This window comes from Aquarana catesbeiana, linkage group LG10, assembly GCF_042186555.1.
Source record: "Aquarana catesbeiana isolate 2022-GZ linkage group LG10, ASM4218655v1, whole genome shotgun sequence".
Taxonomy (NCBI): domain Eukaryota; kingdom Metazoa; phylum Chordata; class Amphibia; order Anura; family Ranidae; genus Aquarana; species Aquarana catesbeiana.
The window spans coordinates 172,902,080-172,924,216 of record NC_133333.1 but is presented as its reverse complement, the minus strand read 5'-3'; the positions used below and the strand labels follow the sequence as shown (position 1 = coordinate 172,924,216).

Sequence of the window (22,137 nt, the reverse complement as noted above, 5' to 3'; positions counted from 1 at the left end):
TTCCAAAACCTATAATTTAATAGCTAGTAATAGTTAAGTTATTATTAGTAAGTTATTATTTCAGATTTTTGAGTTTACGGGTTTTTGAATTTTTGGATTTTCATTCTTATTTTTGTATTTCCGAATTTTAGAATTTCCAGATTTTAGAATTTTAGAATTTCCGGATTTTCGAATTTCGAATTTCCAAAATTTCAGAATTTTAGAATTTCTGAATTTTAGAATTTCAGAATTTTTGAATTTCCGAATATTCTGAAAAATTAGCAAATTCGAAAATTTGGAAATTTGGATATTTCCAAATTAAATTTGTCTAAATTTGTTAAGTAATTATTTTGGAACTAAACAAATCGCACATGTCTAGTATTCATCTTAACCAAACATACTAAAAAAATTTGTTTAGAACTGGTATTATGAACTGTAGTTGTATCTCATTATTTTAATGCAGTGAATAACATATATTTTAGTTGATACAATTACAGTATACAATTACTCTCACGCTGTGTAGCCCACCCAGTAAATAATGTTCACTGCTGCAAAGGCAGCTGGGAAAACTGCCCTTGAATAAACATCAATGGTATCTGCATCTATGGGCTTCAGAAATATCTTCTTTCGTCTGTCACCTTTTTGGTTAGGTTTCAGCTCATGAGAACACAGTTTACTTGCCCTTCCTGTATGTTTGCGCCCACCTATTAGCTCTGGAACATTAGTGTATTGCTCCACCAAATTAACATTCACTCCCAATAATGACAAGGTGAGCAGGACTATGGCTTGATTTCCATCCTTCATTGACACCTAAAATGACACAAACAAATACTAAGCAAACTAATTCTTTATTGAAAATGCATAAAAATACAGAACTATTTTAAAATATTTAAAAAAATATAATTTGTAAAGTGAAACACCACCAATTTTTGTTAGTTTTGCATAAAGGGAAAGAATTATAACCATGTTTAGGTTTCTTTTTGCTAACTGTCTTCTCATAGAGGAAGGGTGAATTCCTTTCGTTCTTGTCCTGGTAACAGAAAGTGATGAAAAATCCCAAATGTTATCATTGTCACTGAAAAAGAAGGTGAGAAGAAATCTTCATATGGGAATACCTGTTTGCTTGACAACTGCCAATTATGGGATTTCCCCTCATTGTTTGTTTCCTCTCTTTTCTTCCCATATACAACATTTGGCAGTAGTCCTAAAGTCCATGACAGGGGAATATTACAGAAGGTAAAGCACATTACTAGGCCAGGTTGCCAAGTAATATTACACACCAAAATAAGGATGTGATATAGGATAGTGAGCACCATACATGACCAATGTGTGCTACACTAAGCTCAAGACCAAGATACTGTGTATTACCACGAGAATTACAATAAAATACTGTACTAAAGCGGAAAATAGGTGACACAACTATAAAAATTTTAGGCCTATTTTAAAGGCATCATATTGATATCAGTTTTAGATCATTAAGGTAAATTTGACCTACAGTTGATCTTCTGACCTGCATTTGACCAAGTGGGTTTTGCTTTCCCATAGATTTGTATGGCAATACAAAACCAGTAGGGCAAGAACAAGAGCCTAATGATGCAGACCCACTACATGCGTTACAATCTGATTGTACAATTTCCTTTAGATTGACAAACAACTGTGTAGTGCAAGTGCCTGTCTGATTGGATACAAATTGATAGGGTAAATTAGGTAGGTCCTCATATTACATAGTGTTGGTAAATACAATATAAAGTTGATTTTACAAAGATTGACCCTTACAATGACCACCAAGCCAAAATGTTGTTTGTTACATTAGGTGCTAAACCAAGATGCTCCAACTTACAGTTGGATAACGTATAAGGACCTGCCATAGGGTTCATAATCGTACATATTATATAAAATGTATAATCTCACTCATCTCACAGAATATAGATTATCTTTCATTTATTGGAGGACACATATTTGCTCTAGATCATCACCTACTGGGCATAGTGCCACCTGCAAAAGTAGGATGCTAGTATAACTAAAAAACATTAGACATCCCAGGGGCAGCTCTTGGTGGTGACCAAAACCCAACGCTGTTTATTTTGCATTTTGTTTTTTACCCACCCTGTTATGGCACTGTTTTGGAACATTCCAGTAGTTTTAAAGCAGGGTTGTGTTCTCCAAAGTAAAGGAGAAAATAAGATTTTTTTTGCTCACAGGTTAAATCCTATTCTCTGTGTTTATTGAAGGATGTGGCACCTCTCGCTGGCTTTGATGCTGCACATGTGTTAAAATACTGCCCTGGGTTGTCTTTTGCTTTTTAGTTGTACTTGGTGTCTTACTCTGTACTTGGTGTCTTGCAGGTGGCACTATATCCAGTAGGTGTAAATCTAAAGTAAGGATCTCCAAACTACAAGACATGGGCCAAACCTAGCTCACTACATAGTTTTATCTAGCCCGCAGCTAGGGTCATTGGCCTCTCACACGGGTCTTCAGGTCAGCCTATGGTCTCTGTTTAAATAAGTGTGTGTGAGTCACCGGCGCAAAGTAATTCTATTGTGTTTTGAAATTAAAGTTATAAATCGGTTGCTGCAATCAAGAGAATCCACCAGTGAGTGGAAAAAATAAAAATATTGTTGGTTGCGCTACCCCAATACCTTAAAGTCAGATATACCACTTCTTTTGAACTTGTCACTAGGAATCACGGATGATTAATTTAAAAGCACAAGAATAATATATTCACTAAGGACAGTTTCCAACGAAATCTTTGTATAAATTGGCGCATTGCACAATAATAATAATTGGATATTATAAGCTTGACATTTTTGGATGTATATATTGATATTATGCTGGAATATAATTAAGGTTTGTTTAGTATCACGGATAAGATGAAAGGACGTTCACATATCATTGTATAATATATATTTACATATACAATTTTTAATTTTGTATATATATGATTTAAATAAGTGGTGTATCTGACTTTAAGGTATTGGGGTATGGTCTCTGTTTCACCCCAACATCCACAACCCCCTTCCCCCACAATCTCCAGGACAGGTTCCCTTAGCTGTGCTGTCATTGTGCCATTGTTGGTTACTAGGACCGTTGGGATCCTAGCAACCAATCACCTGTTTTGCCCAGCATTCATAGGAGTATGTAATTCCTTCTGTCCAGACCTGCTCTGCCTCCACCTCCTGTTACAGCTAAGCTGTAAGTGTGTATGTTAGGGGTGGACTCTGATGGGGGGATTATTTTGTGTCCCACAAATATTGATAAAATATAAATGTGGCTCTTTTACTGAAGTTTGGAGACCCCTAATCCAAAGTAGAGCTGTGGCTGCCACTGAACCCTGAGAAAATTAATCCTTTGTTTTACGGTTCTGTATTTTGTAACATGGCTCTAAATTTTGTTTTCCTTATTTAAAATTTTTCTAACCTTACGCACTGCCTTCTTCTTATTCTTCTTCGTGTAGTCCGCATTAAAGTGAGCAAACGCATACTCCACCAAGGCAGCGAACACAAAAACATAGCATATGAGGAAGTAGACATCCAGAGCTTTGATAGCAGACGCTCTGGGCAGAGAAGATCGTGCGCAGTCCATCAGAGTGGTCATTGTGAGTACAGTGGTGATACCTTAACAGAGAAAATCATTTGGTAATGTTTATGTGGCTTTATACAATAAAGATTGTATAAAACAAAGGACAACTTTAATCAGTGATCCAGTGAATGACGTCAGAATTATCTGATCTGTATACTTGTTTTTGATCAATGATAATCAGTAGTTAAAGAGATTTTAAAAGAAACACAACGAAAAGAGATGGATATTAAACATTTACTGGAAACTTTATTATCTCACTGTCTTGAGGCTCGGTCCACACTAGTGCGATGTGGAAACCCTGCGAATACAGTGCGGGTTTCCGCATCGCACCTGAATCGCACAGAGGTTCACACTGAGATCTGTGAACACCTGGGGGTGTCAATGTAAAGTTAATGACACCCCTAGATCGGTTTGCAGTGCGAACTGTGAAATGGTGCAGGAATCGAATTGCATAGGTGTGAACACCCATGCGATCTGTTTCCAGTGTGGACCAAAAAAAGGTGCGAATGTGATGCGATTTCCGCCATACAGTTTGTATGGTGGAAATCGCATTGCACAGACATCGCATGTGATCTGCACAGCAATGCACAAAAACATATTTGGGGGGCACACCATTACAGTGCGTTTAAATTCATGATGGTGCTGCTATAAGACCTACAAACAGTACAAAACATATTACAGCGCACACATACAAGAATGACATTTCCTGCAGGGCTAGTTAAAAACACCTGAAGATATTCAAAAAATACGGGGGTTTGGTCACACTCTATGGTCATATAGTGCTAAGCCCACTTACTGCGACAAAGTACCCTGAATTAGTGGGTCCTACTCTAGTAATAGAATAGAACATCCTTTGTCTCAACCAATTAGTGGGTCCTACTCTAGTAATAGAATAGAACATCCTTTGTCTCAACCATGGGAGCTAAACTCCTCTATGTGGGAGAACTGAAGGGGATACATCCTATGCACTGGTGGCCATTAATAAGAGGTATTGAGGAGGGGGAGGGGTGCTTCAGCCCAAAAGACCTGGTCAGGTCCTATTAAAATATACAAGAACATATTTGGGGGGCACACCATACAATGCGTTTAAATTCAAGATGATGCTGCTATAAGACCTACAAACAGTACAAAATATTTTACAGCGCACACATTCAAGAATGACATTTCCTGCAGGGCTAGTTAAAAACACCTGAACATATTCAAAAAATACGGGGGTTTGGTCACACTATATGGTCATATAGTGCTAAGCCCACTTACTGCGACAAAGTACCCCGAATTAGTGTCGCAGTAAGTGGGCTTAGCACTATATGACCATATAGTGTGACCAAACCCCCGTATTTTTTGAATATGTTCAGGTGTTTTTAACTAGCCTTGCAGGAAATGTCATTCTTGTATGTGTGCGCTGTAATATGTTTTGTACTGTTTGTAGGTCTTATAGCAGCACCATCTTGAATTTAAAGGCATTGTAGGGTGTGCCCCCCAAATATGTTCTTGTATATTATAATAGACCTTGACCAGGTTTTTTGGGCTGGAGCACTCCTCCCCCTCCTTATTACCTCTTATTTGGTGGCCACCAGTGCATAGGATGTATCCCCTTCAGTTCTCCCACATAGAGGAGTTCAGCTCCCATGGTTGAGACAAAGGATCTTACATTCTATTACTAGAGTAGGACCCACTATTTCGGGTACTTTGTCGCAGTAAGTGGGCTTAGCACTATATGACCATATAGTGTGACCAAACCCCTGTATTTTTTGAATATGTTCAGGTGTTTTTAACTAGCCTTGCAGGAAATGTCATTCTTGAATGTGTGCTCTGTAATATGTTTTGTACTGCACAGCAATGCGGCGCAAATCACATGCGATGTCTGTCATCACACTAGTGTGAACCGGCACTGGTGAAAAATGTTACAAAAGAGGAGTAACCTTTCAAGGAAATTTGACTTACTTGCATACAGTTTCATAAGGTTATCACACTGTGAATGTAATTTCTGCAGTCATTACCAATTACCTAGAGAAACTCTTGCAGGAACTGCCGCTTGACTGATCCAGAAAGAGACCCATGACATGGTCACCAGTAAAATGGATGGAACATAAGACTGTATAATGTACATTCCTCTGTTCCTCTTCATCTGGAAGCTTAGAGTCAGCCGGGGAAACTGACCCGCTGAAAAATAAAACAGTCCACATTTTCTTTTAATTTGTAATTGATTGCATGCTAAGAAATGCAGATCTTGGACAAAACATTTTCTAACAAATAGTAGGCATGGGAGGGTATGAAAAAAGAAAGATGTCTATAATTTAATTATTATCAAGAGATAATGAAGAAGTACATATTCACCATACCAGTTTAACAAACAATGTATCGGATGTTCAAACTAATTTCATTAATGCAGGTAAAAGAAAGTCCCTCTGATCATTTCATACTGTATAGCACTTTGGGAACTCCTACAACACTGAGACAGTATGTGATACTGTAAAAGGTCATCAATACTGGCACTGCCTTTTACCCACACCAATACAGACAGTCACTAACAAATAACATTTTGCTGCATTGATATGTTAAGTGCAGCATCCTTCAATATTTCTTATGGATTCATTTTTCATTTTGGAACCAAGCACCTGATTATTTGTCATTTAAACCAGTGGTCCCAAACTGCATCCCACTGGCTGGATGTGACCCTTTGCTTGTGTAGCAAGGTCCCAGGCCTCCTTTAGTCTAATGAGAACCTCCAGAGCCAAGAGCTGCTGACATCCTTACACAAGGCTGCCATCAGGGGGGTACAGCCCACACTTATGTAAGGGGCCGGTCATTCCAAGGGGCCCGGATGTCCCGAAAGTATTTTCACCCACTGCCTGACAGCCACTTTCAGTCTCTCCGCCACACTTCCTGGTTGCCAGGGCAACGCCAAGCTCACTCCTCACATATACCCCTAATGTGTCCTTGCTTTGCCCTTATCTTATCTAATGTTGCCAGGTACCCGTCCACCTAGCGGCAGAAGAGAGAAGTGCAGCAATTCCAGACTTAGGGTGAACTCAGTTAATCCCTAATAATGAGCCAAGGTAACTACACCTGGCAGGTAAATTTAGGAGCAACCCTGCCTAAACATCAGGGTGCTACATCTGCTTTTAAGCAGTCCTCTTGGGGCACCATATCTCTCACTTTGACCAACAATATGTCACAATTCCTCCAACTGACACCAACAACAAGTATTCCTTCCAATGATCCAATTGATGGTGCACTGTTCCTTCCACTGACCCTACCTATGAGGCATTATTGCTTCTCCCACCACTCCAGGTCATTTTTTGGATTCCCGATCATTTTCTCCAGGTGACAATGGTCACAGGACAAATAGAGGATAAAACACCTTAGCTCAGTCCCAAGCAGCAGTCAAAAACAGACAGGTTTTCCAACCCTATCTTACTCTGTAAAAAAGGTTTGCCTTTACAAATACTGTACTTTAAACCTTTTTTCAAAAACAGAACAGCAAAAAAATGCTGTGCTGAAACAGTTTAATCTATAAAGTGTATATTTCTTTACAGTTTAAGCATTATTCCACCCTAGGCTCAGTGGCGGCTGGTGACATTTTTTTTCTAGGGGGGCGGCAAACAGTATGTCACCCCCCTCCGTCAGTCGGTATCACTTAACCCATCACCAGTGGCTTCCCCCTGCTCTGCAGTGGCGGCTTCCTGTTCTCCTGCAAGTTTGTATATCAAAGTACATCAGGTACAAGTATGTAATCAAGGCACGTGCAGACAATAGTGCTCCATGGCTCCGTATAGTTGTCATTAGGGGCTAAACATCCTCACAATGGCCTTTTCAATAGGGCCTTGTGGCTGGTATAGTTAAGAATACTAAATCCAGAGGTCCCCAACGGTAGCCGCGTATACCCGATGGAGCAACCCCTCTGTTTGCCAAAACCAAAAACTATCAAAATATTTTTCCTTTTAAAATGTAAAAGAGAAGGAGAAAAATGATGGTGTGGAGGGAAGGGAAGGAAAGGTGGGATGAGATGGGAATGTGAGGGAGGTGGAGGGAGAAGGCTGAAATACGTGTAAGGCCTGAGCCTCATAGCCATGTTTGGTCAATTGTCTGCAAACTCTTGTGGTACATTGCAGGAAAAGTTACGCCTGCAACCTTAGAATACCCCGATATTCGAAAGAGCAGGTGAACTGCGTTCTTACCTGGAATTGGCTGATGCTGTGAAGGATTCCATTTGTGAAGTTTTGTTTACCTTGGGGAACCACAATTTCAGGTGCGACACAATTGTTTGCTTCCAATATTTTAGAATGCATGCCTTTGCTGCATTTAGATGGTGCAGCAGTAGGGAGCGTTTATATCGTTTCAAAGACGATCATTTGACATATTTATACACAATTGCTGTATCATATTTTTGTTGCATTAAATATAGAGATTTTTCAATTAGCTAGCAGAGGCAAGATAGCCCTGCTTATATTGTATAATCACAGTCTTTCACTGCTTAACAAATGTTCAGATAAGGTATTTACCCAGAGGCTGTATTGTTTTTAGTGTAATAGCTAACCTGCGGATCTACATTGTGAGAATAAGCAGTAGAGCGCAACCATTCTGTAGCACTGCAAAGCAAAAAGCGGGTACTGTGTATGTAATGAGCACATATGACTATCCCATGTCAATATTTCATTTTCTTTGAATTATAAATACAGGCAAAACCTTTTTCTAGTTTTGGAGAGCAGTGGAGATGGATTAGAACCTCTATTAGCTTTTTATTGCTGTCTGTGCCCCTGGTAGGGAGATTCACCCTCTCACCCTCACTAATTGTCCTGTTAAAGTGATTGTAAAGTCTTGTGTTTTTTTTTTTTTTTTTAAATAACAAACATGTTATACTTACCTGTTCTGTTGCAGTGGATTTGCACAGAGCAGCCCAGATCCTCCTCTTCTCGGGTACCTCCTATGTGCTCCTGGCCCCTCCCTCCTGTTGAGTGCCCCTACAGCAAGCAGCTTGCTATGGTGGCACCCGAGCTGAGCCACAGCTCCCTATGTTCATTCAAATGCTGAGCTGCGGCAGGGCTTGCCCCCTTTCTATTCTCATTGACTGACTGACTTTGATTGACAGCAGTGGGAGCCAATGGCACCGCAATGCTGTCTCAGCCAATGAGGAAGGAGGTCCCGGATGGCTGAGACATTCCTGCAACATCGCTGGAGCTAGAGGGACCTCAGGTAAGTGTTAGGGGGGCTGAGAGGGGCTGCTGCACACAGAAGGCTTTATATCTTAATGCATAGAATGTATTAAGATAAAAAAATCTTCTGCCTTTACAACCACTTTAACCATTATCACTTAAAGTGAAACTAAAAAGAAATCCCAAATTTTTGGGTTGTCCCCAGAAAAGTACTAGAGGGGAAATCTTCCAATAGGGACACTAGTTCTGGTGACCTGGGGGGGGGCACAAGGGATTCCCTTAATTTGCAGGGATTTTCCCTTACTTCCTGTTTTGGATCTGGGACAGGAAGTTAAGGTTAATCTCTCCAGTGGGACACAGACAGGCAAAAAAATAACAGTGGTTATTGCCCTCCCTTACTATAACCAAAATGAAAAAAAAAAATGTTTTGCCTTTAGTTCTAATTTAAGCATCAAACTATATGGAATAGAAACACAGATATATTTAAATTTGCACAGCCATGTGCATCCCCCTTCTCCTGCCATTTCCAGAGGTTCTGGAGTGCTACCGCAAAATGAGTGGGGCTCTCGTCCTGCTGAGTCTGAACAAAGAATCTATGCCTCAACTCTGGTACTGTCAGGTTCTCTCTGAACAGCCCCTCCAGGCATGTCACCCAGGTCCACAATCAACTGCGCGCAGCACTCTCTAATCTCTCCTCCCACTCATCAAGAGGAATATTGGAGCCATTAAACTTGGCATCAGGGCCCAGGCCGATCCCAGCAGTGCCATGATGGTTCCTGGTCCTCCTTCCGCACCTGCTGCAAGAAAGGACATATCCTTCCGACTTTCTCCAAGTGTCTGGAGATGCAGCGTGGTGTGGTGGCAGTAAACACTCAGTGCAGAGAATAGAACTTGTATTAATGTTAGAGTTTAATAATTCACAACAAGCCCGACAGGAAGGCATCCGACCAGGAACACTCACAGAATGTAACAGTGGTGTGTACTAGAGCAGGTCTCAGATGTGCTGACAGGATCTGTCTTGAGGGGCGAAATGCAGCCTGGCCAGTCCATACCCAAAATGGGGAGGTCTCCAAGAAGGGTTACTGGGATGATGCCTTAATCCCAATCAATGCCTTCTGAGAGGAAAGGCATTGGATTGGAGCTAGCAAAGTGACGTCAACTAGCGTGGACTGCACTGCAGGCGGCCGTGCAAGATTTTATCCCATATCGCTCAAATTAATTGTCCTTGATGTAAGTGCAATTTTCTTTTCATAAACCAGCTTTATATGCATTAATGCACTATGAGCATCTTCCATTATCTTTTATAACCACATGATGATGTGATTAACAAGATTAAGGAGCACCATAAGCCTGAATACATTCCCTGGAGCTGGCTGATCACTTGTTTTCAGTGGCGCTTCCATGCACATGCATATGGTCTCTTGGTGGGACCATTTGATTCGGTAAGCGGACAATTTTCACATATAGAGCACAGCGATGACACGCTTTCCATTGTGGATTATTTCAGCTGCATTACAAACAGTTTGTTGCATTTGCATATGAGAAAGTTGGAGCATCATCTTTTCACTAAACACATTGAATGGTGGAGCACTGGACTATTTGTAAACTTTGTGCACCATTTATTATTTGTCATTTTTTGTGATCAGATTGTGGCTACTTATCCAAAAAATTATTTTTGATGTAATTCACTTGATACACCATTCTAGGCAACAAGAGTCTCACTTATCTAGTGACACTGCCATTTGAACATTCACTATTGTTTGATTTTGCTTATCGCATCTGTTACCTAATCATTTTTAGGATAATATAATAAACAGCGCATCTTATTTATTTCACGTCTTTTTCTCCTCGCTATTCAAGGATTGTTTGATTGCAGCAGTTTTTTTATTTCATATTCTTGCAGCTGAGTGCACCTTTTGTATTGTTTAGTTCAGGGGTAGGCAACCTCGGCCCTCCAGCTGTAGTGAAACTACAAGTCCCATGAGACATTGCAAGACCCTGACAATCACAGGCATGACTCCTAGAGGCAGAGGCATGATGGGATTTGCAGTTTCACCACAGCTGGAGTGCCAAGGTTGCCTACCCCTGGTTTAGTTGTTCCTACACTACCCACACATGAAAAGTGTGCCAAGCCTGAGAGCCAGGGACTTAAAGGGGGAGTCCGGCGACCAATCTTTTTTTTTTTTTTTTTTTTTTAGGTCATTGAGACGCTTTGCTAATCCCAAAATAATACTCAGTTTGAGTGTAATATTTCCGCCTCTGTCTGTTTTCGTACTGAAGAATAACTTTAAAAATGTGATGCTGGCTGTTTCCATCTTGCTTGTGGGCATGTGAAGCCCACAAACATTGATTTCCTGGATGCGGTGAATGCTGTTCATTCACAGCTTGTTCACATGCATGATCATTGTTCCCGCACTGAATCTTGGGAAGCCTGACACTAAGCTCCCAGGAGACAGTGCGGCGCTGGGGAAAGGCATTAAACACGCCTACTCCCATGGGAGGAGAGACAGGAAGTGCCACAATAAAGTACAATATAAAGGTAATTACAGCTATAAAAAAATTTTCGTGAGGCATTTGAACATCTATGCAGTTAACTGAAGGGGGTAAGATTAAGTTAAAAATTTGAGTGGAACCCCGCTTTAATAGGCTCTGTCTGATCCAAGATGGCTGCCAGTGTCACATAGGACAGCAGCATCAAATCAGATAGCTTACCCAGTGACAAAGAAAACTATAGAGGAACCATGTTCTTCTTGACTTCCCCTCCACTTGCAAATCCACTACAGTGGAGAAAATAGACTGCACCTGCCTACATACAGCAAGGAATGAACCTGAAGGCACATGAATGCCTAGGCACACTTACCAGAAAATGCACTACTATTTTTCAGAAGGAATTCCAGACAAATTGTACTTTTTCAGGGTACTGCTGAAGCACATGTTGCACTCTCTTAGCGTAGGGTATTAGGCAAATTTCGTTTTTTGGCTCCTTATGTAGTCAAGGGAATAGTGATTGTTTGTTCTGGTCTTTTCAGTAATTGCCTTCCCCTGCCTCTGGAAGAAGTTTTCAGAACATAGGGAGAGATATTCAAATGATTAACCTGAATATTTATCATGGCCTAGCCAATCCCTGAAGAGGCTGGGGAGATGATAAGTAGTCTGAAGCTCTCGCATAGGGTCTCAGAATACTGGCCGTTTCCCTGTCCTCAGCAGAATCCTGGAGTGTGAGCCTAGAGAAGGGTGTCCTCCTGTTTACTGTGCAAGCATTTTGGAGTATCCCATGCGCTAACCTCTCTTCTGTTTAAAGTTCTTCAAGCAATACATTTGCTTGAATACATTTGCTTGAATAACTAGATTGAGTTATTGAAGCTGGAGTGCATGGACTGGTGCTTGTGGTGGTGGGCAGCCTCTATGCTATCAGGGAAGAAACAGCGATTACCAGTGTCCCCTACACACAATTAATAATTCTAATATTTCCTTATAACATAGAAAATCTATACTTTTTGATTTCAGGTCCACTTTAATTTAGGTAGGTCTGGTGAACACTGAAGAAGGATGATGCACAAGTGAAGTGGGGGTGGAAGATTTGGGTTTTAGAAGAAAAAAAGTTTTGTAGATGCTACTTTCTGTTTAGCTACCTTTTATTTAAAAAAAAAAAAAAAAAAAAAACATATTTGCAGACAGTTACATACAAACTATATTAAGGTAAAATATTTGTTGTCCTCTTTTTTTACTTTCTATAAGGAACCCTGCTGTTCTAATGAAGAAGAAACTGCTGATCTGCTGAATAATAAACAGCTCCGGATATTGATTTCAGAGAACTGATGTATATAGTTATAGGAAATGTATGACAAGGGAAATTAGATACACATCTTGCAGATTTCACTTATGAAAGAAAGCCATCTCTTGAGCAGAAAATCTGAGCATCTGTGCTTGCTGTGATTCATTACTGTTAAAAACGTATTATGCTTTTAATATGTTATAGGCAGAGAATGTTTTCTAAAACCAAGAACACAAATGTACAGTTGTGTGAAAAAGTATTTGCCCCCCCCCCCCCCCTCTGATTTTTAATTTTTTTTGCATATTTGTAACTCTTAAATTAAATAAATTACACACAGATAAACAGAGTAAATACAAAATGGAGTTTTTAAATTATGGTTTTATTTATTAAGGCAAAAAAAGCTGTCCAAACCTAATAACTAGGGATGAGCCGAACACCCCCCTGTTCGGTTCGCACCAGAACATGCAAACAGGAAAAAAGTTCGTTTGAACACGCGAACACCGTTAAAGTCTATGGGACACGAACATGAATAATCAAAAGTGCTAATTTTAAAGGCTTATATGCAAGTTATTGTCATAAAAAGTGTTTGGGGACCTGGGTCCTGCCCCAGGGGACATGGATCAATGCAAAAAAAAGTTTTTAAAATGGCCGTTTTTTCAGGAGCAGTGATTTTAATAATGCTTAAAGTCAAACAATAAAAGTGTAATATCCCTTTAAATTTCATAGCTGGGGGGTGTCTATAGTATGCCTGTAAAGGGGCGCATGTTTCCTGTGTTTAGAACAGTCTGACAGCAAAATGACATTTCGAAGGAAAAAAGCCATTTAAAACTACTCGCGGCTATTGCATTGCCGGTCCGACAATACACATAGAAGTTCATTGATAAAAAGGCATGGGAATTCCCCACAGGGGAACCCCGAACCAAAATTAAAAAAAAAATGACGTGGGGGTCCCCCTAAATTCCATACCAGGCCCTTCAGGTCTGGTATGGATATTAAGGGGAGCCCCGGCCAAAATTTAAAAAAAAAATGACGTGGGGGTCCCCCTCAATTCCATACCAGACCCTTCAGGTCTGGTACGGATTTTAAGGGGAACCCCGCGCCCAAAAAAAAAAATGGCGTGGGGTCCCCCCAAAAATCCATACCAGACCCTTATCCGAGCACGCAACCTGGCAGGCCGCAGGAAAAGAGGGGGGGACGAGAGCGCCCCCCCTCCTGAACCGTACCAGGCCACATGCCCTCAACATTGGGAGGGTGCTTTGGGGTTAACCCCCCAAAACACCTTGTCCCCATGTTGGTGAGGACAAGGGCCTCATCCCCACAACCCTGGCCGGTGGTTGTGGGGGTCTGCGGGCGGGGGCTTATCGGAATCTGGAAGCCCCCTTTAACAAGGGGACCCCCAGATCCCGCCCCCCCCCGTGTGAAATGGTAAGGGGGTACAAAAGTACCCCTACCATTTCACTAAAAAACTGTCAAAAAATTTTAAAAATGACAAGAGACAGTTTTTGACAATTCCTTTATTTAAATGCTTCTTCTTTCTTCTTTCTTCCTTCATCTTCTTCTTCTTCTTCTGGTTCTTCTGGTTCTTCCTCCAGCATTCTCGTCCAGCATCTCCTCCGCTGTGTCTTCTATCGTCTTCTCCTCGGGCCGCTCCGCACCCATGGCATGGGGGGGAGGCTCCCGCTCTTCTCTTCATCTTCTTCCTCTTCTTCTTCATCTTCTTCTTTTCTTCTCTTCTTCATTTTCTTCTCCGGGCCACTCCGCATCAATGCTGGCATGGAGGGAGGCTCCCACTGTGTGACGGCGTCTCCTCGTCTGACGGTTCTTAAATAACGGGGGGGGCCACCCAGTGACCCCGCCCCCCTCTGACGCACGGTGACCTGACGGGACTTCCCTGTGACGTGTGGCCCCGCCCCCCGTTATTTAAGAACCGTCAGACGAGGAGACGCCGTCACACAGCGGGAGACTCCCTCCATGCCAGCATGGATGCGGAGTGGCCCGGGGAAGAAAATGAAGAAGAGAAGAAGAGAAGAAAAGAAGAAGATGAAGAAGAAGAGGAAGAAGATGAAGAGAAGAGCGGGAGCCTCCCCCCATGCCATGGGTGCGGAGTGGCCCGAGGAGAAGAAGATAGAAGACGCCGTGGAGGAGATGCTGGACGAGAACGCCGGAGGAAGAACCAGAAGAGCCAGAAGAACCAGAAGAAGAAGATGAAGGAAGAAAGAAGAAAGAAGAAGCATTTAAATAAAGAAATTGTCAAAAACTGTCTCTTGTCATTTTTAACATTTTTTGACAGTTTTTTAGTGAAATGGTAGGGGTACTTTTGTACCCTCCTTACCATTTCACACAGGGGGGGGGCGGGATCTGGGGGTCCCCTTGTTAAAGTGGGCTTCCAGATTCCGATAAGCCCCCCGCCCGCAGACCCCCACAACCACCAGCCAGGGTTGCGGGGATGAGGCCCTTGTCCTCATCAACATGGGGACAAGGTGTTTTGGGGGGCTACCCCAAAGCACCCTCCCAATGTTGAGGGCATGTGGCCTGGTATGGTTCAGGAGGGGGGGGCGCTCTCTCGTCCCCCCTCTTTTCCTGCGGCCTGCCAGGTTGTGTGCTCGGATAAGGGTCTGGTATGGATTTTTGGGGGGACCCCCACGTCATTTTTTTTTTTTAATTTTGGCAGGGGTTCCCCTTAATATCCATACCAGACTTGAAGGGCCTGGTATGGAATTTAGGGGGACCCCCACGTCATTTTTTTTTTAAATCTTGGTTGGGGGTTCCCCTGTGGGGAATTCCCATGCCGTTTTTATCAATGAACTTCTATGTGTATTGTCGGACCGGCAAAGCAATAGCCGCGAGTAGTTTTAAATGACTTTTTTCCTTCGAAATGTCATTTTGCTGTCAGACTGTTCTAAACACAGGAAACATGCACCCCTTTACAGGCATACTATAGACACCCCCCAGCTACGAAATTTAAAGGGATATTACACTTTTATTGTTTGACTTTAAGCATTATTAAAATCACTGCTCCTGAAAAAACGGCCGTTTTTAAAACTTTTTTTTGCATTGATCCATGTCCCCTGGGGCAGGACCCAGGTCCCCAAACACTTTTTATGACAATAACTTGCATATAAGCCTTTAAAATTAGCACTTTTGATTTCTCCCATAGACTTTTAAAGGGTGTTCCGCGGCATTCGAATTTGCCGCGAACACCCCAAATTGTTCGCTGTTCGGCGAACTTGCGAACAGCCAATGTTCGATTCGAACATGAGTTTGACTCGAACTCGAAGCTCATCCCTACTAATAACTGGTTGTACCACCCTTGGCGGCAACAACTGCAATCAAGCATTTGTGATAACTGGCAATGAGTCTTTCACATTGCTGTGGAGCAATTTTGGCCCACTCTTCTTTGCAGAATTGTTTTAATTCAGCCACATTGGAGGGTTTTCCAGCATGAACGGCCTGTGTAAGATCATGATATAGCATCTCAATTGGAGTCCAGGCATTGACTAGGACACTCCAAAACCTAAATTTTGCTTTGTTTAACCACTTGCCGACCGCCTAACGTAGATATACGTCGGCAGAGTGGCACGGGCAGGCAGAATCACGTATATATACGTGATCTGCCTCCCGCGGGCGGGGGGTCCGATCGGACCCCCCCCCGGTGCCAGCGGCGGTCGGCATCTGACTGGGAGCGTCGGGAGGCGAGGGGGAGACCATCCGATCGTGGCCCCCCCCTCGCGATCGCTCCCAGCCAATGGGAATCCTCCTCTGCCTGTGTGTAGTTTCACACAGGCAGAGGATGTGATGTCATCTCTCCTCGGTCTGGCAGTTTCCGTCCAGCGCCGAGGAGAGAAGACATGTAAGTGCACACAACACAAACACACACAGTAGAACATGCCAGGCATACTTTACACCCCCGATCCCCCCCCGATCGCCCTCCGATCCCCCCCCAATCACCCCCCCCCTGTCACAAACTGACATTAGCAGTATTTTTTTTTTTTTTTTTCTGATTACTGCATAGTGTCAGTTTGTGACAGTTACAGTGTTAGGGCAGTGAGTGTTAGGCCCCCTGTAGGTCTAGGATACCCCCCTAACCCCCCCTAATAAAGTTTTAACCCCTTGATCACCCCCTGTCACCAGTGTCACTAAGCGATCATTTTTCTGATCGCTGTATTAGTGTCGCTGGTGACGCTAGTTAGTGAGGTAAATATTTAGGTTTGCCGTCAGCGTTTTATAGCGACAGGGACCCCCATATACTACCTAATAAATGTTTTAACCCCTTGATTGCCCCCTAGTTAACCCTTTCACCACTGATCACCGTATAACTGTTACGGGTGACGCTGGTTAGTTCGTTTATTTTTTATAGTGTCAGGGCACCCGCCGTTTATTACCGAATAAAAGTTTAGCCCCCTGATCGCCCGGCGGTGATATGCGTCGCCCCAGGCAGCGTCAGATTAGCGCCAGTACCGCTAACACCCACGCACGCAGCATACGCCTCCCTTAGTGGTATAGTATCTGTACGGATTAATATCTGATCCGATCAGATCTATACTAGCGTCCCCAGCAGTTTAGGGTTCCCAAAAACGCAGTGTTAGCGGGATCAGCCCAGATACCCGCTAGCACCTGCGTTTTGCCCCTCTGCCCGGCCCACCCAAGTGCAGTATCGATCGATCACTGTCACTTACAAAACACTAAACGCATAACTGCAGCGTTCGCAGAGTCAGGCCTGATCCCTGCGATCGCTAACAGTTTTTTTGGTAGCGTTTTGGTGAACTGGCAAGCACCAGCCCCAAGCAGTGTCAGGTTAGCGCCAGTACCGCTAACACCCACGCACGCAGCATACGCCTCCCTTAGTGGTATAGTATCTGATCGGATCAATATCTGATCCGATCAGATCTATACTAGCGTCCCCAGCAGTTTAGGGTTCCCACAAACGCAGTGTTAGCGGGATCAGCCCAGATACCTGCTAGCACCTGCGTTTTGCCCCTCCGCCCGGCCCAGCCCACCCAAGTGCAGTATCGATCGATCACTGACACTTACAAAACACTAAACGCATAACTGCAGCGTTCGCAGAGTCAGGCCTGATCCTTGCGATCGCTAACAGTTTTTTTGGTAGCGTTTTGGTGAACTGGCAAGCACCAGCGGCCTAGTACACCCCGGTCGTAGTCAAACCAGCACTGCAGTAACACTTGGTGACGTGGCGAGTCCCATAAGTGCAGTTCAAGCTGGTGAGGTGGCAAGCACAAGTAGTGTCCCGCTGCCACCAAGAAGACAAACACAGGCCCGTCGTGCCCATAGTGCCCTTCCTGCTGCATTCGCCAATCCTAATTGGGAACCCACCGCTTCTGCAGCGCCCGTACTTCCCCCATTCACATCCCCAACCAAATGCAGTCGGCTGCATGAGAGGCATTTTCTTTATGTCCTCCCGAGTACCCCTACCCAACGAACCCCCCCAAAAAAGATGTCGTGTCTGCAGCAAGCGCGGATATAGGCGTGACACCCGCTATTATTGTCCCTCCTGTCCTGACAATCCTGGTCTTTGCATTGGTGAATGTTTTGAACGCTACCATTCACTAGTTGAGTATTAGCGTAGGGTACAGCATTGCACAGACTAGGCACACTTTCACAGGGTCTCCCAAGATGCCATCGCATTTTGAGAGACCCGAACCTGGAACCGGTTACAGTTATAAAAGTTAGTTACAAAAAAAAGTGTAAAAAAAAAAAAAAAAAAAAAAAACACATACAAAAATATAAAATAAAAAAAAATAGTTGTCGTTTTATTGTTCTCTCTCTCTCTATTCTCTCTCTATTGTTCTGCTCTTTTTTACTGTATTCTATTCTGCAATGTTTTATTGTTATTATGTTTTATCATGTTTGCTTTTCAGGTATGCAATTTTTTATACCTTACCGTTTACTGTGCTTTATTGTTAACCATTTTTTTGTCTTCAGGTACGCCATTCACGACTTTGAGTGGTTATACCAGAATGATGCCTGCAGGTTTAGGTATCATCTTGGTATCATTCTTTTCAGCCAGCGGTCGGCTTTCATGTAAAAGCAATCCTAGCGGCTAATTAGCCTCTAGACTGCTTTTACAAGCAGTGGGAGGGAATGCCCCTCCCCCCCAACGTCTTCCGTGTTTTTCTCTGGCTCTCCTGTCTCAACAGGGAACCTGAAAATGCAGCCGGTGATTCAGCCAGCTGACCATAGAGCTGATCAGAGACCAGAGTGGCTCCAAACATCTCTATGGCCTAAGAAACCGGAAGCTACGAGCATTTTATGACTTAGATTTCGCCGGATGTAAACAGCACCATTGGGAAATTGGGAAAGCATTTTATCACACCGATCTTGGTGTGGTCAGATGCTTTGAGGGCAGAGGAGAAATCTAGGGTCTAATAGACCCCAATTTTTGCAAAAAAGAGTACCTGTCACTACCTATTGCTATGATAGGGGATATTTACATTCCCTGAGATAACAATAAAAATGATTAAAAAAAAAAAAATGAAAGGAACAGTTTAAAAATAAGATAAAAAAATAATAATAATAAAGAAAAAAAAAAAAAAAAAAAAAAAAGCACCCCTGTCCCCCCTGCTCTCGCGCTAAGGCGAACGCAAGCGTCGGTCTGGCGTCAAATGTAAACAGCAATTGCACCATGCATGTGAGGTATCGCCGCGAAGGTCAGATCGAGGTCAGTAAGTTTAGCAGTAGACCTCCTCTGTAAATCTAAAGTGGTAACCTGTAAAGGCTTTTAAAGGCTTTTAAAAATGTATTTAGTTTGTCGCCACTGCACGTTTGTGCGCAATTTTAAAGCATGTCATGTTTGGTATCCATGTACTCGGCCTAAGATCATCTTTTTTATTTAATCAAACATTTGGGCAATATAGTGTGTTTTAGTGCATTAAAATGTAAAAAAGTGTGTTTTTTCCCCAAAAAATGCGTTTGAAAAATCGCTGCGCAAATACTGTGTGAAAAAAAAAAATGAAACACCCACCATTTTAATCTGTAGGGCATTTGCTTTAAAAAAAATATATAATGTTTGGGGGTTCAAAGTAATTTTCTTGCAAAAAAAAATTATTTTTTTATGTAAACAATAAGTGTCAGAAAGGGCTTTGTCTTCAAGTGGTTAGAAGTGTGGGTGATGTGTGACATAAGCTTCTAGATGTTGTGCATAAAATGCCAGGACAGTTCAAAACCCCCCCAAATGACCCCATTTTGGAAAGTAGACACCCCAAGCTATTTGCTGAGAGTCATGTTGAGTCCATGGAATAATTTATATTGTGACACAAGTTGCGGGAAAGAGACAATTTTTTATTTTTTTAATTTTTTTTTGCGCAAAGTTGTCACTAAATGATATATTGCTCAAACATGCCATGGGAATATGTGAAATTACACCCCAAAATACATTCTGCTGCTTCTCCTGAGTATGGGGATACCACATGTGTGAGACTTTTTGGGAGCCTAGCCGCGTACGGGACCCCGAAAACCAAGCACCGCCTTCAGGCTTTCTAAGGCCGTAAATTTTTGATTTCACTCTTCACTGCCTGTCACAGTTTCGGAGGCCATGGAATGCCCAGGTGGCAAAAAAACCCCCCAAATGACCCCATTTTGGAAAGTAGACACCCCAAGCTATTTGATGAGAGGTATAGTGAGTATTTTGCAGACCTCACTTTTTGTCACAAAGTTTTGAAAATTGAAAAAAGAAAAAAAAAAAATTTTTTTTCTCGTCTTTCTTTATTTTCAAAAACAAATGAGAGCTGCAAAATACTCACCATGCCTCTCAGCAAATAGCTTGGGGTGTCTACTTTCCAAAATGGGGTCATTTGGGGGGGGTTTGTGCCACCTGGGCATTCCATGGCCTCCGAAACTGTGATAGGCAGTGAGGAGTAAAATCAAAAATGTACCCCCTTAGAAATCCTGAAGGCAGTGCTTGGTTTTCGGGGCCCCGTACGCGGCTAGGCTCCCAAAAAGTCCCACACATGTGGTATCCCCATACTCAGGAGAAGCAGCTAAATGTATTTTGGGGTGCAATTCCACATATGCCCATGGCCTGTGTGAGCAATATATCATTTAGTGACAACTTTGTGCAAAAAAAAAAAAAAAAAAAAAAAATTTGTCACTTTCCCGCAACTTGTGTCAAAATATAAAACATTCCATGGACTCAACATGCCTCAAAGCAAATAGCTTGGGGTGTCTACTTTCCAAAATGGGGTCATTTGGGGGGGTTTTATGTCATCTGGGCATTTTATGGCCTTCAAAACTGTGATAGGTAGTGAGGAGTAAAATCAAAAATGTACGCCCTTAGAAATCCTGAAGGCAGTGATTGGTTTTCGGGGCCCCGTACGCGGCTAGGCTCCCAAAAAGTCCCACACATGTGGTATCCCCATACTCAGGAGAAGCAGCTAAATGTATTTTGGGGTGCAATTCCACATATGCCCATGGCCTGTGTGAGCAATATATCATTTAGTGACAACTTTTTGTAATTTTTTTTTTTTTTTTTTTTTGTCATTGTTCAATCACTTGGGACAAAAAAAATGAATATTCAATGGGCTCAACATGCCTCTCAGCAAATTCCTTGGGGTGTCTACTTTCCAAAATGGGGTCATTTGTGGGGGTTTTGTACTGCCCTGCCATTTTAGCACCTCAAGAAACGACATAGGCAGTCATAAATTAAAGGCTGTGTAAATTCCAGAAAATGTACCCTAGTTTGTAGACGCTATAACTTTTGCGCAAACCAATAAATATACACTTATTGACATTTTTTTTACCAAAGACATGTGGCCGAATACATTTTGGCCTAAATGTATGACTAAAATTGAGTTTATTGGATTTTTTTTAGAACAAAAAGTAGAAAATATCATTTTTTTTCAAAATTTTCGGTCTTTTTCCGTGTATAGCGCAAAAAATAAAAACGGCAGAGGTGATCAAATACTATCAAAAGAAAGCTCTATTTGTGGGAAGAAAAGGACGCAAATTTCGTTTGGGTACAGCATTGCATGACCGCGCAATTAGCAGTTAAAGCGACGCAGTGCCGAATTGTAAAAAGTGCTCTGGTCAGGAAGGGGGTAAAACCAAAACCTTCCGGGGCTGAAGTGGTTAAACCAGGGCTTGACAAATGTGCTTGGAATCTAGGAGCCAGCTAAAAAAGTTAGGAACCATTTTTTTTATAAACGACCAACAAAGCTTTATTTTCAATATAAAAAATAACTAATCTTAAATTTACACAGAAAGACCGCCCCGCTAGCGGCCGAATAGCGCCGCTAAAATGACAGTAAAGCGGCGCTAAAAATAGCGCCGCTTTACCACCAACGCCCCCCCCGTGGCTCGGTTTGAAAGGGCTCTAAGGGTCCGATCAGGTCCGCCTGAAAAACTGACAGGCGAACCTGATCAGACAGCCCGTGTGAAAGGGGCCAAGTAGGGAGATAACAAATAAATTCATTTTAATTAACAAAAAAATAAATAAACAGTTCTTACTTAAAAAAAATAAATAAATAAAAATAAAAGCTATTACGAAAAAAAAAAAAAAGGCTATCCCCACATTCACCTCCTTCTCTTCTCCACTTTGGGAAGGAGATGGGCAGGCAGTGAAAACAGGCAGGGGAAGCTCCGTTAGCATTGTATTAGCATTGCTGGTTGTGTTGTCATACCAACGGTCACCACAAG

The 22,137-nt window shown here is 42.4% G+C and overlaps 1 protein-coding gene across 3 annotated transcripts in view; it reads right to left on the bottom strand.

Moving 5' to 3' along the window:
• Positions 1-481: 481 nt before the first annotated feature.
• The window catches only part of GABRD (gamma-aminobutyric acid type A receptor subunit delta), a 38,697-nt gene continuing 17,041 nt past the window's right edge, over positions 482-22,137 (bottom strand). For all 3 annotated transcript variants that reach the window (XM_073602979.1, XM_073602978.1, XM_073602980.1), the window contains 3 exons: positions 5,566-5,721; positions 3,397-3,593; positions 482-789 (listed from right to left, as the gene is read on the bottom strand). In XM_073602979.1, the coding sequence (XP_073459080.1) occupies positions 490-789; positions 3,397-3,593; positions 5,566-5,721 (653 nt within the window). In that variant the 3' untranslated portion in view covers positions 482-489. The remainder of the gene's footprint in view (positions 790-3,396; positions 3,594-5,565; positions 5,722-22,137) is intronic.